The sequence below is a fragment of the Armigeres subalbatus genome, chromosome 1 (genome assembly GCF_024139115.2).
Source record: "Armigeres subalbatus isolate Guangzhou_Male chromosome 1, GZ_Asu_2, whole genome shotgun sequence".
Taxonomy (NCBI): Eukaryota; Metazoa; Arthropoda; class Insecta; order Diptera; family Culicidae; genus Armigeres; species Armigeres subalbatus.
In genome coordinates, this window is record NC_085139.1 from 159,053,486 (window position 1) to 159,071,319 (window position 17,834).

The following is a 17,834-nucleotide window of genomic DNA, read 5'->3' on the forward strand; positions in this document are numbered from 1 at the left end:
TGTCTAGGGATGGCCAAAGATATATCTTCAAGGTGTGTGATGGTGGACAATATAGTGGAAAATTGTTATAATCAAATGGAGCATTGTGGTTGCCGCAATCAGATTTTACAAGTTTCGAAAGTTTGACACTTAATTAAATGAACACCTTTCGAAAAGACGCGGCCAGGACAGTGCATTGGAGAACGTGTTTAAGCTTCACTAAGAAATGGACAACAGCAATCAATTGCTGTTCTGATGATTCATTGCATTTGAGTTTTGATCATCTCGACAAAGCCAGTGTATTTACTTGCTGCCTTAGCAGACATAATCAGACTCCGTAGTTATCATTCTGGTTGTGACCGAGGAAGATGATAACGAGTGAAAATATTATCGGCAGATTCAATAAAATTCTCCAAAATCGGTTTGTTTGTTGATACATTGAAACGATCTCCACATGCAGAACACACGTTTAGATTTTGCGTTTTGCGTCCATCACCTGCAAACGATTTAGTAACCTTTTCTAACATGGATTAATAAGAAAACAATTCATGGTGGGTGGTAGATTGACAATCGCACATGAATGTTCTATTCTCTTATACTTCCCATCGTACAATAAATTCTCATGAAATTTTCTTTATCTTTATTCCCCAGGCATCAATCGTATCCAGTGTCAGTGAGTGAGGTGAAAAAATATTGGAAAAGCATTTTCAGAGCAGAATGTTTGTGGGTGTTGTTGAGCAGTATATTTGGGGAAAATTCTATTTTGATTGAATTATGTGTTAACAGTATCAGAATAGCTTGATTGTGGAATCGCACATTGTGTGGAGGAAAAGAAGCAGTAGTTTTAGTATCCTTCAAGTTAGAAAATTATCAATTTGTGTATCGTTGTCAATATGGTGTCATTTAATCTAGGAATGTAAACCGCTGTAAACGGATCCATTAGTGAATAACAAAACAGGATAAAACCATCGGTTTCCATTGTGAAAACAAAGATTGATTAAGTGCATCGTGTGCGCGAAAAGTAGTATCAAAATGCAAGCGGTAGTACGATTGTGGTTCAGAATGATTTCCCTTCTGCTGTGCATAGCTGTGATAAGCCCCGCTTATGGAATCTTCGACCGGCTGGTGGTTCAAACGAGCAGTGGCCCCATCCGGGGTCGTTCAACAATGGTGCTAGGCCGAGAGGTGCATGTGTTCAATGGAGTTCCGTTCGCGAAACCACCGGTCGACGGTCTGCGCTTCCGTAAGCCCGTTCCAGCTGAGCCGTGGCACGGTGTGTTGGATGCCACACGGTTACCCCCATCATGTATTCAAGAAAGGTGAGTTTGGTGGGGTGGAGAATATTGTTACAGTTGAATATGCTGCAACACGGTGTGGGTGGAGACAGTCACCCACCGCGATTTATCGACTGTTGGGAAAAGCTCGCATTCTCAAAACTCATGTACGATTCAAATCGAGCGCGAGTCGAAATTCAACGACCAACCAATCGTGTACGAGTCGACTCGTCCATTTGAATCGTTGTAGAGGGCTGGGGTAATAAAAATACCTTTTGAAATCGCGTCATTTTCACATGGAAAACGTTATGACGTTGTGGCTGTATCCTTCATATGAATCTCATACTCTAGCACTACGATGTGCAGAAGTCGATCTAATGGTAATCAACTTTTAAGCTTATTTTTTTCAAATAACGATCATCGGTATAATACCTGTTTAAAACGTGCGTAAAGAACTGAAAGAAAGAAAATGCATAATTCTTCTTTTTCTTCTTCTTCTTCTTTATGGCTCTACATTCCAACTGGAACTTGGCCTGCTTTTTAACTTAATACTCTATTAGAATTTCCTCAGTTATTAATTGAAAGCTTTTCTATGCCTGCCATTGCATGAGTATGTATCTTGTGTGGCAAGTACAATGAATACACTATGCCCAGGGTGCCGAGAAAGTTTCAAACCCGAAAACATCCTAGACCGGACAGAGAATCGAAATCCCGGATTGGCAACCAGGGATGCCAGGGAATATTTTCAAATGTCTTCACAGTCGAATAAAAATGTCTTCAAATGTCTTCAATATCAAAATTACGATTATCAGTGAGAATTTCAAAATCCAACAAGTTTGTTATTTCAAGCATCTTCTTATTTTTTGTAGCATTTATTTTTTAACACTCAAATTGTTAGAATTCTAGAGAATATTCCTTCAAATCTTCACGAGTAAGGGCGGATTTTTTTAACTGAATTTCCATGTGGAATTCTTCTGAGTTTCTTTTTTAAGAATTCCCTGAAGGGATTCGGAAGAATTTACCGTGAAATACCTGAAGAAACTTCCACAAGATTTTCTGAAGAAATTTTTGGAAGAATTTGTGAAGAAACTTCAGGATAAACTCCTAATGGATTTTTCGGAAGAATTCCTAAAGAAAATCCTGAAAGGTACGGAGGAATTGCTTTTGGCACATCTAAAGGATTTTCTGAAAGAACTTCCAGATAAACTTCTAAGAGAACTTCCGGGTGATATGCTAGTTCCATTAACATGGAACTTGCGGAAGAATTGCAGGAGAATTTTCAGGAGGAATTCCGGAGGGATTTTCTGTAGGAATTACTGAAGGATTTTCCCGAAGAATTCGTGAAGGATTTTCCTGAGCAATTACTGAAAGGATTTGCAGTAGAGCTCCTGAAGAAATTTTTGAAGAAACTTCCGGAGGAACTTCTGCACAACTTTTTGGAGGAACTTCCTGAGGTATTGTTGCAGGAATTTCCGAAAGAATTCCTGGAGGAAATAACAGAGAAATTCCGGAGTATAATTTCAGAGGTATTATTGGAGAATCTTTCGGCAACATTCTTGGAGGCATTTCTGGAAGAACTAGTGGAGGAAGTCGTGAAAGAAACAATTTGTGTAGTAACGACTGGAGGTATTTCCGACGGAATTCTTCGAGGATCCTACGGAGAAATTTCTGGACGAACTTATGGAGGAGCTCCTAGAAATATTTCTAAACGAATTTCTGGAGAAATTTTCTGAAAAATCTCTGAAGGAATTTGCGGACGAATTCCTGGAGGAATTTAAGAAAGAATTCCAGATAGGGCTGTACTGGAGAAATTCTTAGAAGGATTCCCAGATAAAAATCTGGAAGAGTTGCCAAGCATATTTCTAGAAAATATACCAAAGGAATTCAAGGAAGAATTCATCGAGAAAGTGTAACAAGTGTACCCTGAACTTTCTACTGATTCTTAAAAAAAGCTCTGGCGGATTTGTTTATGAAATTTCTCTGATTTTTTTTTGTGGGTGTTTGATCGGCCCCCTATGGCGCTTCGATCGATTTTGCTAGTGTCGACTTTTGGGCACCACCGCCATTTGGTTGCGGCTTGGCCACACTCAGTGATTTAAGCATTGGAAGGCAATGCTTCCGTGACGATAATTTTGATTGCATTTTGTTCTAAGTGAGACGTCTGTTTCTCTATGCCGAAAAGATCAGATGAATTATGAAGAAAATAAAAAAAAGGTTCTAGCGCAACAGTTGAATAGATTTAATCAAGTCATCGTAGAATTCTGTCTTTTTTGCCGTTTAGATTAAATTAGATCGTTCATTGCGTTCTGATGCAATGATCGAAATACCTTTTTTAAAAGAGACACATCGAAAATGCCACCGCTACCTAGGAAAATTTAAACAAATGCTGCAATCGCAAATTTTTGAACCCGCACACAACTAAAAAAGCACGTTTGACGTCTAAAATGAGTTGCAGTTATCAACCTTATCAACCGGCTAGTATAAATGTGTTTTGGCGTTTAAGATTTTTAGCCATTTTTAGATTTTTTTTCTTATTATATATAACTTTTGTAATATTTATTTTCTCTGCATATCGAAGTCGCAGAATTTATAAGTTAGTGATCAAATTATATTTTCTATTCACTGGCTTATTGATTGTTTTTTCTCCTTTATTTAAGTGATTTTTAAATTTTAAAATTAAGTTCATCACTAACTCATTGACTGTCTTCAAGTAGGGTAAAACGTCCTATCGTTGTGGTATGCCCTAATGTTGCGGTAGTGTTGAAGTAGTCCATTCTAGATATAATAGCACCAAAAATAATTGTGGATCCGCTAAAACTCTTCGAATCAACCATTAGAACACCTTTTGGTTGACAAAATTCCGTTCAAAATGATGAAAAATCAACATTTTTGATTAAATAATTGCATCCTTTGAGTCTATTATTGCGGTAGTGCTAAGGTCCTATTGTTGTGGTATCGCTCTCCATAAGAAATACAGGCAATACCGCAACAATAGGAATGACCTTCAAAAAATATCGCAATAATAGGCAACTGCGTCCTATTATTGCGGTACACTGAAAATAATCAAAACGCTCGATTCAAGAATTCTTGCACATGAATGTCAATGTAGGTTCACTGTTTGATTCAAATAGTATATCTTTGCAGATTAAACTTCTTCCCCCTTTGAGTTCAAGAGCTAAAACACTTGAGAACTCAATTACCGGTCACTCACAGATATCAAGTGTGTTGACTATTTAGTTAAAGTGGAATACACTTGATCTCGCCGTACTGGTCAGTAACAGTGACATAGAAGTGTAAAACTTCTTGGCAATAAAGAGAATACTGTTGTTTGACTGGCCAAGTCGTCAAAGTACAATCAATACAATTGAAAGTGTTTTACACTTTTTTAAAGCATGTTCCACTTTTAAAAAAATTAACTTGCAAGTTGTGGTAGTTATAGTGAAGAACTTGAAGCGCGTCCCTCGCTCTCAGTGAAAAAAATCAAAAAGTATCCAGAAGGTAAGTAAAATTATTAAAGTGTAATCCATCATTGAAACAGTATATCTATGAATTATTGTGTATATTTGACCATATAAAATGCTTATTATTATTATTTTTTCCACAGTAAAAATTCAGGTCCTTCGACCTAACATTCGCAATTTAGTAAGGTAGCAGAGGTACATGGCTGGTGTGTTTAAGGTAGATATAATTTACTTAAAAATATCATTACCATATAAATCATGATCTTACAATCTCTTTACAGTATACTGCAACTATTTTCCAAAATCATAAGAGTGGTCGAGAGCAGCAAGTGGATAATGCCATAACCCGAACGGTCCGTTAGCATACTGGAAATGTGTAGTGTTGGTATCGTCATATATGTAGAAAAAAATTATTAAATATAAAAATTAAGAATATTATTTGCGATAACAATAAAATTGGAAAAAATAAATACAAAAAACATTGGATTTAAACAACTAAAACCTTCACTTTCAAAGCTGTTTCTCTTTCATATAAAGAATAATACTTTTTGATTTCAATGCCATAGCATTAATATGTTGCGTGGTGAGTTACTGAAAGTGTTTCCCACTCGAGTCTCACATGTTTGACCAGTAGGGCAAATTCAAGGGCGAAACACTTTATAGTCGCGTGTGTCAAAAACCGTTAACCAAAAAAGAAAACAAGCGTTAACCAAAAAGACCAACCTACTTTGATTAATTTAAAGTTTCTTTCATTACGAAAATCGGCTTCTTTGAATATATTTTTATGTATTGATTTTCGAGGGATACTTTGTATCTGGGACGGGACTTGCAAAGAGGAAAAAATGTAACTTCAGCTGCTGCCAGTCAACTGCTGTCAAGAACTGTCAGGTGCAGCCAGCAGCTTTTAGTGTGAAAGTATTGGTATCCCAAATAAAATATTCCGCATGATTTTTGATTTACTAAGACTTTTTCACTTTAACGAGTATTCCAAATTATCCGTTTAGCTTATTAATAATCAGTTATAAACGTGTATTTGTTTCCGGTATAAAAATCCTTATGAAAATGAATCTACTAATTCGTAAATTGGATACACTTTTATTGTGCTCAGAAGAGTCCACCCGGGGCTTAGGTGAAACAGTCAAGAAAACAGTTGAAACTTGATGATCAACTGTGATGAAAAGAAGAACAAGTGTCAAAACAAGAGAAAAGAAGCAGCGTCTTTGCAGGTCTCGTCTCAGCTTTGTATGAACCACGTTTAGAACTTTGAAAGGCACATCTTTTTGTTGAAGACCCATGGACCTCATTCATTTATTTAGCTTACATCTAAACAGATAACACTGAATCAACAATTTGACGCCACAATACACGGATCGAGGCCGCATCTCTCCATCTTCGGATACGCCCCACTCTCGCCAAGTCGTTTTGCACCTGGTCTGCCCATCTCGCTCGCTGCGCTCCACGCAGTCTCGTACCTGCCGGATCGGAAGCGAACACCCATCACACCCATGTGCTGCCCATCGTACCCTTCCGGCTTTAGCTACCTTCTGGATACTGGGTTCGCCGTAGAGTTGGGCGAGCTCATGGTTCATTCTTCGTCGCCACATACCGTCTTCTTGCACACCGCCAAAGATGGTCCTAAGCACCCGTCTCTCGAATACTCCGAGTGCTTGCAAGTCCTCCTCGAGCATTGTCTCTCGAATACTCCGAGTGCTTGCAAGTCCTCCTCGAGCATTGTCCATGTTTCATGTCCGTATAGGACAACCGGTCTTATAAGCGTCTAGTACATGACACATTTGGTGCGGTGGCGAATCTTTTTCGACCGCAGTTTCTTTTGGAGCCTGTAGTAGGCCCGACTTCCGCAGATGATTCGCCCTCGTATTTCACGACTAACGTTGTTGTCAGCCGTTAGCAAGGATCCGAGGTAGACGAATTTCTCGACCACCTCGAAAGTATCCCCGTGTATCGTAACACTGCTTCCCAGGCGGGCCCTGTCGCGCTCGGTTCCGCCCATAAGCATGTATGTACTTTGTCTTTTACGCATTCACCTTGTCTTAGTCCCCGGCGCAATTCGAACGAACTGGAGTGTTCGCCCGAAATCTTCACACAGTTTTGCACACTATCCACCGTTGCTTTGATCAGTCTGGTAAGCTTCCCAGGGAAACTGTTCTCGTCCATAATTTTCCATAGCTCTACGCGGTCTATACTGTCGTATGCCGCCTTGAAATCAACGAACAGATGGTGCGTTGGGACCTGGTATTCACGGCATTTTTGAAGGATTTGCCGTACAATAAAGATCTGGTCCGTTGTTAAGCGGCCGTCAACGAAGCCGGCTTGATAACTTCCCACGAACTCGTTCACTAATGGTGACAGACGACAGAAGATGATCTGGGATATCACTTTGTAGGCGGCATTAAGGATGGTGATCGTTCGAAAGTTCTCACACTCCAGTTTGTCACCTTTCTTGTAAATGGGGCATATAACCCTTTCCTTCCACTCCTCCGGTAGCTGTTCGGTTTCCCAGATTCTGACTATCAGTTTGTGCAGGCAAGTGGCCAGCTTTTCCGGGGCCATCTTGATGAGCTCAGCTCCGATACCATCCTTACCAGCTGCTTTATTGGTCTTTAGCTGTTGAATGGCATCCTTAACTTCCCTCAAGGTGGGGGCTGGTTGGCTTCCATCGTCCGCGGAACTGATGTAGACATCTCTTCCACTGCCTTGACCTTCACTGCCTTCACTCTCAGCGCCATTCAAATGTTCCTCATAGTGCTGCTTCCGCCTTTCGATCACCACACGTTCGTCCGTCAAGATGCTCCCATCCTTATCCCGGCACATTTCGGCTCGCGGCACGAAGCCTTTGTGGGATGCGTTGAGCTTCTGATAGAACTTACGTGTTTCTTGAGAACGGCACAGCTGTTCCATCTTCTCGCACTCCGCTTCTTCCAGGCGGCGTTTCTTCTCCTGAAAAAGGCGGGTCTGCTGTCTCCGCTTCCGTCTATAACGTTCCACGTTCTGCCGGGTACCTTGCTGCAGCGCGACCGCCCGCGCTGCGTCCTTCTCCTCCAGAATCTGTCTGCACTCTTCGTCGAACCAATCGTTCCGTCGACTTCGACCCATATACCCGACGTTGTTCTCCGCTGCGTCGTTAATGGCTGCTTTGACTGTATTCCAGCAGTCCTCAAGAGGGGCCCCATCGAGCTCACCCTATTCCGGCAACGCTGCCTCGAGATGCTGCGCGTATGCAGTAGCGACATCAGGTTGCTTCAGTCGCTCTAGGTCGTACCGCGGCGGTCGTCGGTACCGAACATTGTTGATGACGGATAGTTTTGGGTGCAGTTTAACCATCACCAGATAGTGGTCAGAGTCGATGTTAGCGCCACGATATGTCCTGACGTCGATAATGTCGGAGAAGTGCCGTCCATCAATCAGAACGTGGTCGATTTGTGATTCTGTCTGCAGTGGTGATCTCCAGGTGTACCGATACGGGAGGTTGTGTTGGAAGTAGGTGCTGCGAATGGTGGAGGCGGCGAAATCAATTAGTTGTAGGCCGTTTTCGTTCGTCAGCCGGTGAGCGCTGAACTTTCCAATAGTCGGTCTAAACTAACGATCATGTTGGCCAAGAGGAGGAGTCTTCTATGATGATTTTGACGTCGTGGTTTGGGCATCTGTCGTACTCACGTTCCAGCTGCGCGTAGAATGCGTCCTCATCATCATCAGTGCTTCCGGAGTGTGGACTATGGACGTTGATTATGCTGAAGTTGAAGAACCGGCCTTTGATCCTCAACCTGCACATTCTTTCATTGATCGGCCACCACCCGATATTCTTCACGAATAACTTACAGAAGAGATCAAGAGCTTATTCGAAAGGGAATTTTGCAAAAAATTCAGTGAGCGCTGTTTCATGGACGTGGAACGATTCTGTATGTAGTTATTGAGCTCGTTTTGCCCTAATGCCCCATATATCGCGAGTTTCCAAACTATTTGTCATTTTATCTTTAAAAGATTGTTCTAAAATTGTGTTTATCTCTTCACTGTGGATTCACAGAAGGGCACTAAATATATTTTGTTGGTAAAAGTTAGAAATTTAAGGGATTTTGGGGTCAAATATGCATCAAAGTTCATTTTATGTGAAATTTTCATGTATTCTGTAAAAAATAGTAATATTTACAGATAAGTGTTGATATTATTGTCTCAAAGTGTTGAACAGATATTGACAAATGTTTGCCGAACAAAAATTAATGAAATAAATCGTTTCACAAATGTTTTATTTGGTTATTTATTGAGTGAAAAACGATTTTTAAAAACTTTTGAATAGCACCGATGCCAAACATTTCCAAACCATACCCGATAGCACAACTAGACAAGAATAGTCATATGCTATGAGGCTTGATGTGATCATAGATAGGAGGTGATGAGAGATACTCTTTTTTCTTACATTTTTGCCCAAATTCCTCTATGAAATAATATAGCTCAATGATTCTGAGGGAGGAAATGATGTTGTAATGTTTATTAAATTGATATTTTCCAATGATATAATAAAAATAACTAATAATCATATAAATCATTAAAAATATTGAATTATAGGGGATTTAGGGGTCATACAGCTCATTTAATGTAACTTTTTATACAAAATAGGATAACTTTTCTCACGAGCGACTCACAGATAAGGTTAAGGGCTTATTCGGAAGCGAATTTTCCAAGAAATTCAGTGAGTGACGTTTTATAGACATGAGACACTTCTGTATGTAGTTATTGAGCTGGTTTTGCCCCAATGTCCCATACATCAAAATTTTTCATATTTTGGTACTTTTATCTTTCAAAAATTACACTGAAATTCTGTTTTCCTCTTCATTGTATATCCATTGTAGATCCATACATAGCACTATAAATATTTTGTTGGAAATTTAAGGGATTTTGGGGTCAAATAATCATCAAAGTGCATCTATGTGAATTTTTGAATAAAAAATAAATAATACCCAAGAAATCATTTACACTATATTACATCGAATGATCATTTAGAGTTAATATACGGTGATTTAAAAACTTGTAAGCATTAATGTAGCTCTACATATGGTCAATTTTTGCGAAATCTACTGCCTATTGATTATTCAGATATTTACAGATAATAGTTGATGTTATTGTCATAATTTTTTTTAACAGAAATTGATACCATAAAAACAACAAATATCCATATATTACATTAAAAATGGATTTTTAAGGCATTTTGGGACAAATAAGTGAAAAAATTGATTAATTCTGTTAAAAAGGTTCTGAGCCCTGAACCCTTGGATTTTTTTTTTCAATGCAATCTACGAATATTTGTTATTTTTATAGTATCATTGACAAATTATAATTGAATCAATGTTACTCCATCATTTCTTACTCAGAATCATTGAGCTATATTATTTCATAAGGGGAATTTGGGTGAAACGTCATGAGAAAAAAAATATTTCCTATCTATTCCTATCTATTATCACATCGACCAATATATTTACTCTTATCTAGTTGTGCAAACGGGTGTGGTTTGAGAATGATTGGCATCGGCACTTTTCAGAATCATTTAAAAATCGAGTTTTACACAATACATCACAAAACAGTAGAACATTCTGGGAGAACAATAATATTTTTATTAATTTTCACAGAATACATGAAAAATTCACGTAAAGTGCAATTTAATACTTATTTGACCCCAAGATCCCTTGAATTTCCAACTTTTACCAACAAATCATGTATAGTGCTTTTCTATGGATCTATAATGAAGAGGAGAACACATCTTTAGTACAATACTTGGACGATAAAAGCACGAAAAATATGATAAACTGTGATGTATGGGACATTGGGGCAAAACGTCTATGAAACATCTCTCACTGAATTTTTTGGAAAATTCGCTTCCGAATAAGCCCTTAACCTTATTTGTGAGTCACTCGTGAGAAAAGTTATCCTATTTTGCATAAAAAGTTACATTAAATGAGCTGTATGACCCCTAAATCCCCTATAATTCAAATGATTTATATGATTATTAGTTATTTTCATCATATCATTGGAAAATATAAATTAAATTAACATTACTTCATCATTTCCTTGCTCAGAATCATTGAGCTAAATTATTTCATAGGGGAATTTGGGCAAAAATGTAAGAGAAAAGAGTATCTCCCATCACCTCCTATCTATGATCACATCAAGACTCATAACATATCACTATTCTTGTCTAGTTGTGCTATCTGGTATGGTTTGGAAATGTTTGGCATCGGTGCTATTCAAAAGTTTTTAAAAATCGTTTTATACTTAATAAATAACCAAATAAAACATTTGTGAAACGATTTATTTCATTAATTTTTGTTCGGTAAACATTTGTCAATATCTGTTCAACACTTTGAGACAATAATATCAACACTTATCTGTAAATATTACTATTTCTTACAGAATACATGAAAATTTCACATAAAATGCACTTTGATGCGTATTTGACCCCAAAATCCCTTAAATTTCCAACTTTTACTAACAAAATATATTTAGTGCCCTTCTGTGGATCCACAGTGAAGAGATAAACACAATTTTAGAACAATGTCTTAAAGATAAAATGACAAATAGTTTGGAAACTCTTGATATATGGGGCATTAGGACAAAACGAGCTCAATAACTACATACGTAAGCGTTCCACGTCCATGAAACAGCACTTACTGAATTCTTTGCAAAATTCCCTTTCGAATAAGCTCTTAATCTTTTCTGTAAGTTGTTCGTGAAGAAAGTTATCAATTTTTTCCACCTTTGAAATCGGATTTCCCCATTGTGCGATGGTTCCGGTCCGTACTCTCTTGTTGATTGTTCGTTGCGTGAGTTTTTTTGGCTGGCTTGCAGGGCCTGACACCAAACCCCCTAAATTTCCGGAGGACCATTGCTCCTTATTTCCGTGGACCATGGTGAACAGCTAATGTGAGCCGATCCTGACATGGAGAACAGACGTTCAATAAGATTTGCACCTCCGGAGAGGAGCAAACCCCCCCCTTCCCTGTCAGCATACGACCATAGTTCCCACCGGGGTTGGTTACCCGATCTTCCCTAAGGTTGCTCGTATCCCGGCCAGCACCGCGGGGAGGTAGGGATAGGAGTTGCTGGGTAAGAGGCTAAGGATCGCGAGATGGGGTCTATTTTATTCCTTCAGGTACGCGAAGTACCAATGGTATGCTTTACCCAGCATTTGCCGTGCCAGAATTCACAGGGATTCATTCTTCTTTGGGTCTTGGCAGGAGCTGCATTGTGGAAATGGGGAAGGGCTAAAAATCTGCGTATAAATTTACCATTATTATTATTTATTCAGACTAAGCCCGAAGTTTCCTGTGCGGTATATAAGAATCTTCTCCATTCGGCGTGGTCCATGGCTACACGTCGCCAACCACGCAGTCTACGGAGGGTCACCTTCCACCTGATCGATCCACCTTGCCCGCTGCACACCTCGCCTTATTGTGCCCGTCGAATCGTTGTCGAGCACCATTTTAACCAGGCTACTGTCCGACACTCTGGCTACGTGCTCGGCCTACCGCACTCGTCCGATTTTCGCGGTGTGAACGATGGATGGTTCTCCTAGCAGCTCATGCAACACGTGGTTCATTCGCCTCCTCCACGTACCGTCCGCCATCTGCACCCCACCATAGAAGTACGCAGCACTTTCCTTTCGAAAACTCCAAGTGCGCGTTGGTCCTCCACGATTATCGTCCAGGTCTCGTGTCCGTAAAGGACTTCCGGTCTAATGAGCGTTTTGTAGATTGTCAGTTTGGTTCGGCGGCGAACTCTATTCGTCTTGCGGAGTCCAAAGTACGTATGATTTCCAGCCACTATGCGTCTCCGAATTTCTCTGCTGGTTTCATTTTCGGCAGTTACCAGTGAGCCCAAGTACACAAATTCTTCTACCCCCTCGATTTCGTCACCACCGATGCAAACTCGCGGTGGGTGGCTTACATTATTGTCTTCTCTTGAGCCTCTTCCTATCATGTATTTCGTCTTCGACGTGTTGATGACTAGTCCGATCCGCTTAGCTTCCCGCTTCAGTCTGATGTAGGCTTCCTCCATCTTCTCAAAGTTACGTGCCATAATATCTATGTCGTCGGCGAAGCCAAATAGCTGGGCGGACTTGTTGAAAATTGCACCACTCGTGTTAATCCCTGCTCTTCGTGTTACGCCTTTCAAAGCGATGTTGAATAGCAGACACGGAAGAGTATCACCTTGCCGTAACCCTCTGCAGGTTTCGAAGGGACTCGAGAATGCCCCTGATACTCGAACTACGTACATCACCCGATCCATCGTCGCTTTGATAATTTTACCATACGGTCCTAATATAAAACCATAGGTTTGAAAATTAGGTTCCGGGAGAAATTTGTCTTATTTTCCTGAACTAAATTCAATTTTGAGCATTTCCAGTCTAGTCTTAATCCAGCCTTAATCCGTCTGATCCGGTTCATGTTCCGGGACATATTCCGGGACATGTTTTAAATTTAAATTCGCCAAAATACTTTTAGGAATATGTTTTTATATGGTTTCGTAAAGTATTAGTTTCCAAAATAGGAATCTTCTATCAGTCACTACCATAAATTAGGATAAGTAAAACTTCAACAAAATAATAGTAGAAATTAATAGAATAGTAGAGAATTAACCAAATAAAATTTAAATTATATTTGGATCCAGACCAGACTAAATCTGGATAAATTAGGCAGCGCAAATTTTCTTCGTTTACCAAAGTAATCTCTTTCTTTCTTCGTTCTGGACATTGATCTGTCCACTTAAATGTGCATTGCTTAAATTTGCACCAGCTCAAGTGATTAAATGAAAAAGAAATCTCACTCTGTTTCATTTCTAGAAGGGGATTTCCCAAGAACTTTGATTCGATCACTTCTACGAAGGTGAACCGAATAATTTGAAAGGTTTAGAAATGGTATGTAATTATGTCCCATGTGCGAGTTACATGGGAACATTTCCGCAGGCTTGGAAAATGCCAAAACCCTACTCAGTGTCGTAAGTACGAAAAGGTGGTTCTTGGAATCAAACATTGTCACATGGATGCTAAACGCAGGCTCCTCTCACGCCAAGAGCATCTGCCCTGTGAGGGAAGATTCAAATAAGTTCAAATGCGCTAATCGTGAGGGCAATCATAAATCCAATTTCTGCGAATGCCGTTCTGGCAAAAAAAGTTTTGAATTCCCATGTAAAGTTGACGACGGAAAATGTTAATCGGATCTCTGATTCGCAACTTTACAAACGCTTCAAATCCAAAACCATTTACCGGTCGAGCAAATCATACCGCATCCGTTGTTTCGCCTTTAGATCAGTCAGCTGCAGTAGATACGACTGTGGGTTGGATATTGACTGGATTTTATTTGCATTTGGATTCGATTTTGAATGGATTTTAATTGAATTTGGATGGATTACGATTGCATTTGGACTGGATTTGGGTTAGATTTGTATTGGATTTGGTTTGGATACGGATTGGATTTCGATTTGATATTGATTGGATTGCTATTTGATTTGAATTGCATTTGGATTGGATTTGGGTTGCATTTGAATTGAATTTGAATTGCATTGAATTTGGATTGGATTTGGGATCTATTAGAATTTCGTTCCCTTTTTCGGGAAATTATCGTATATAAATATTTTAATCACTAGCCAGTAGCAGCATTCAAACATAACTTGGCAAACAGTGCACACATTTTCCTTATGTTTCATTTTACTTGGACTACTCCACAGGTATGAATATTTTCCCGGCTTCGCAGGCGAAGAGATGTGGAACCCGAATACTAATGTATCGGAGGATTGCCTATATCTTAACATTTGGGTGCCAACCAAAACCCGTTTGCGCCACGGTCGCGGTCTAAATTTCGGAAACAACGACGTAAGTATTCGGATGATTTATTTACTTTCCCTTAGATGGAGAGTCATTTTTCGTCTAGAGGATAATATTCGTTGTCATACAGGTGTATAGGGGAGAGTGGTTGACGATGGGGCATTCCAATGTTTGAACAAATCATTAATACATGGCAAAAAAACTCCAGGAAAGCGTCTCGTTGTGAGCCACGGCTCCCCGTATAAACCGTTACAAACGTCGGATGTAATTTAACGCACATTTTTGTTATTCCGATGGGCGCTTCTTTATGGCAGTACTTCCAGGATGATGATGATTTCCAGCGCCAGCACCAGTCCAAGAGTGGCCTTGGCATGCTAGTGTGGATATACGGCGGTGGTTTTATGAGCGGTACGTCAACCCTAGACGTATACAATGCCGAAATGCTGGCGGCGGTTGGGAACGTAATCGTCGCGTCCATGCAGTACCGAGTGGGTGCTTTTGGATTCTTCTACTTGGCACCGTACCTGAACGATGACGATGCACCCGGTAGGATTATTATTATGTTGTAGTGCTATGGCTTTTAGTTTTGTTTCAGAATAGTTGTATCTAAACAGTGAAGGGTGTCACAATTTCTAATGTACAGAGGATATATTTTTGGAGAAATGTTTTGGAGCTTAATTTTTTTTAAAGATTAGCTATATTTGTTGAATTATAACTAAGCAAATTATGCATTTTTTTTCTATATCTCTAAATTGTTTTTTCGCTTTTGTCCTACCACTTTCTTTTTAATTAGCTTTTGGATTAGCTCAAGCTGCAGGCTACTTTTGTTGGCATTGGTGAAGGCAGAAAAAGGATGAAAGAAGTGAGAAAACGAGCAAATCAACTAATGGCATTACTGGAAATGAGCGAAAATGGTTATCACTTGTTAGACCTTATTTCATTCCCGCAAACCGATTTCTTGGCAGAAATCTACTGAGCGACTATCAAACGAGCTCGGTGGTCTAGTGACTACCGCTTAGGGTGGTCGGTATTGGCCATTTTTGAGAAATACCGGTTTTCGATATTTGGTGGAGTCAATACCGATAATACCGGTAAAATACCGGTATTTGTAATAAATTCAGAAATGTTAAAAAAAAACTTTTTATTTTGACCTTTGAGTGAAAAATAATATTTTTTGACAAACTTTCAACTTTCAATGTCAAAGTAATTGTTTGTTGGGCTGGGAAGCCACACACAACGGCTACTTTTATTATTCCACGCCTGCTGTGACACAACAAAGCTGGAATTATAAAAATGACAGTTATGCGTGGCTCCAGTTTTGAATGGGGTACCCTTGAGAACGCGAGTGCATTTAGCTTTGGATTCCGGGAGGTTTGTTCTCAATCATAGTCCTAGGAGAATTCTTTACGGATTGCTTGCAGGATTCTGGCGTCAACGTAATTGCCACCCGCAACCCAAGTGTTTTACTCTACTGCAGTCTTACCACGAGTTGTTCTTTAACCGATAAACCATAAAAATCAATCACAGAGACATTTTCTTCGTACTGATCGTCAGGTGTGGTCGTTGTCTCAGCTTCAACGTCAGGAATAATTAGACGCTTCAAAATTTCGTCCGCTTGCACGAGCACGAGCACGAGCACGATTGACCGCCCACGGTTGCTACTCCGTTATTGCCAGTTCAGCTGTAATTACACAGAGAACCAACAGATGAAGTTTGGGACTAACATCATCTTCAATGTGTAAGAACTGGTGACCCAAAAATAAGCAATACCAGCGCCGGCCGTGTCCGAATGCAGGTCAATTGAGGAATGGGTAGGAGAATGTTGACATGATTCTCGCTTTGATAGAAGCCGACGAGTCATCTGCACTTCCACGAGAAATCACTGGGATGTTGGATATATGGGGTAGGGAGTGTGGCAGGGTTCGTTTTGGTAAACGGTATGCCGTGTATAGCGTGTAGATTGATCGATAAAAACAAAACTAATAAAACGGCCCTACCGCACAAAGCAGAACAAAATTTCGGTGACCGGCTGATCTTACTGCTCACCGCACAAAGCAGAACAAGTTTCGATGACCGGCCAATCGTTCTGCTTCCAAACATGTCTGGGCGCGATCTAAACTTTAACTTTCTAATTAATTCACTCACCCGCACTACGCAGAACAAAATTTTGATGACCGGCTGATCGTTCTGCTTAATAAAGAAAACATGGACGCGATCTACGATCGTTCTACGTCCTACACAACACGAACAAACCTGCACTGATTGTTTCACTTTCTACTTTGTGGAAGCGTAGTTTAGCTAAGGAATCGGTAAAGTTACTTATCTTCTGCAGCAGCGCCGTTTTTGAGTTCTTCATAGTGAAATCGCATTTTCCTCTCCAGTTCTCTCTAAGTGCGTTGGAGTAGATGCTTTGGTGTTGTTAATGGAATACCCTCCAAACGTCGCCATGTTGCACTATTTCCTTTATAACAAAGTTCAGCTTTTCTTTACTCTTTTTCATTTTCATCTTTGAAAGTTATCCGCTTCAAAATTTCGTCCGCTTGCTCATTCAAAGTAGCTCTGGATGTCTTGAAGAAAATGCCCAAGTTGTTTCTGATCAATCGCTTTACTGCTGGATTATTAAAAAAAATGCTAATAGATCGACGTATTCTCATCGTCTTCCTTGAATTCGTTCTTTGAGAGCATTGAATAAGTTGACAATAAGTTCTGTGGCTAGGTTGAAAATTGCTCCAACATAAATAGGAGCGCCACATCGGTTTCATATAAAGTTCAAAACTCACGGTAGAGCAGTTTCACAGTTTGAGGGCTTGAATTACTTCATTTACCGCCAAAAAATCATCATCACTGAAGTTGAATTTGAATTGAAGCTTCAAATCGATCAGAGTTTTTAACGCACCCTTAACTCATAGAACTGTATGAGCATGGATAACATGCTATTCCAGCATATCTTGATTGGTATCAGCGAATTCAGAACGGACATATTTTTGCAGCAAATGATTTTTCACAAGTGTTCTCCGTTAGAGAACTATTACAACACCTACCTTTTTACAATTTCGACGGTTCTCGACGATGTAGTTCGTTGAAGAAGAAAGTGGCAATTTGACAGACGCCTAAGAGAATGAAGCATCACGAATGATTAATGATGATGATGATCGATTTTTACTGTAGCGTGAACGTCTTCAATTAGGTTCTGCAGCGTCTGTACGTAACCTCAATCTGGTGACAGATTAGTAGTTCTTCTCCGGACTCAGGGGCAGCCAACCAATCATGAACTCGAACGTTGTCGGAGTC

At 39.8% G+C, this 17,834-nt stretch overlaps 1 protein-coding gene across 1 annotated transcript in view; it reads left to right on the forward strand.

The window, feature by feature from the left end:
- The first annotated feature begins 358 nt into the window (after window positions 1-358).
- LOC134205418 (acetylcholinesterase) overlaps window positions 359-17,834 on the forward strand; it is a 95,764-nt gene continuing 78,288 nt past the window's right edge. Inside the window, exons 1-5 of the mRNA XM_062680647.1 lie at window positions 359-530; window positions 631-661; window positions 892-1,298; window positions 14,447-14,591; window positions 14,858-15,089. Of these exons, the coding sequence (XP_062536631.1) occupies window positions 1,012-1,298; window positions 14,447-14,591; window positions 14,858-15,089 (664 nt within the window). The 5' untranslated portion in view covers window positions 359-530; window positions 631-661; window positions 892-1,011. The remainder of the gene's footprint in view (window positions 531-630; window positions 662-891; window positions 1,299-14,446; window positions 14,592-14,857; window positions 15,090-17,834) is intronic.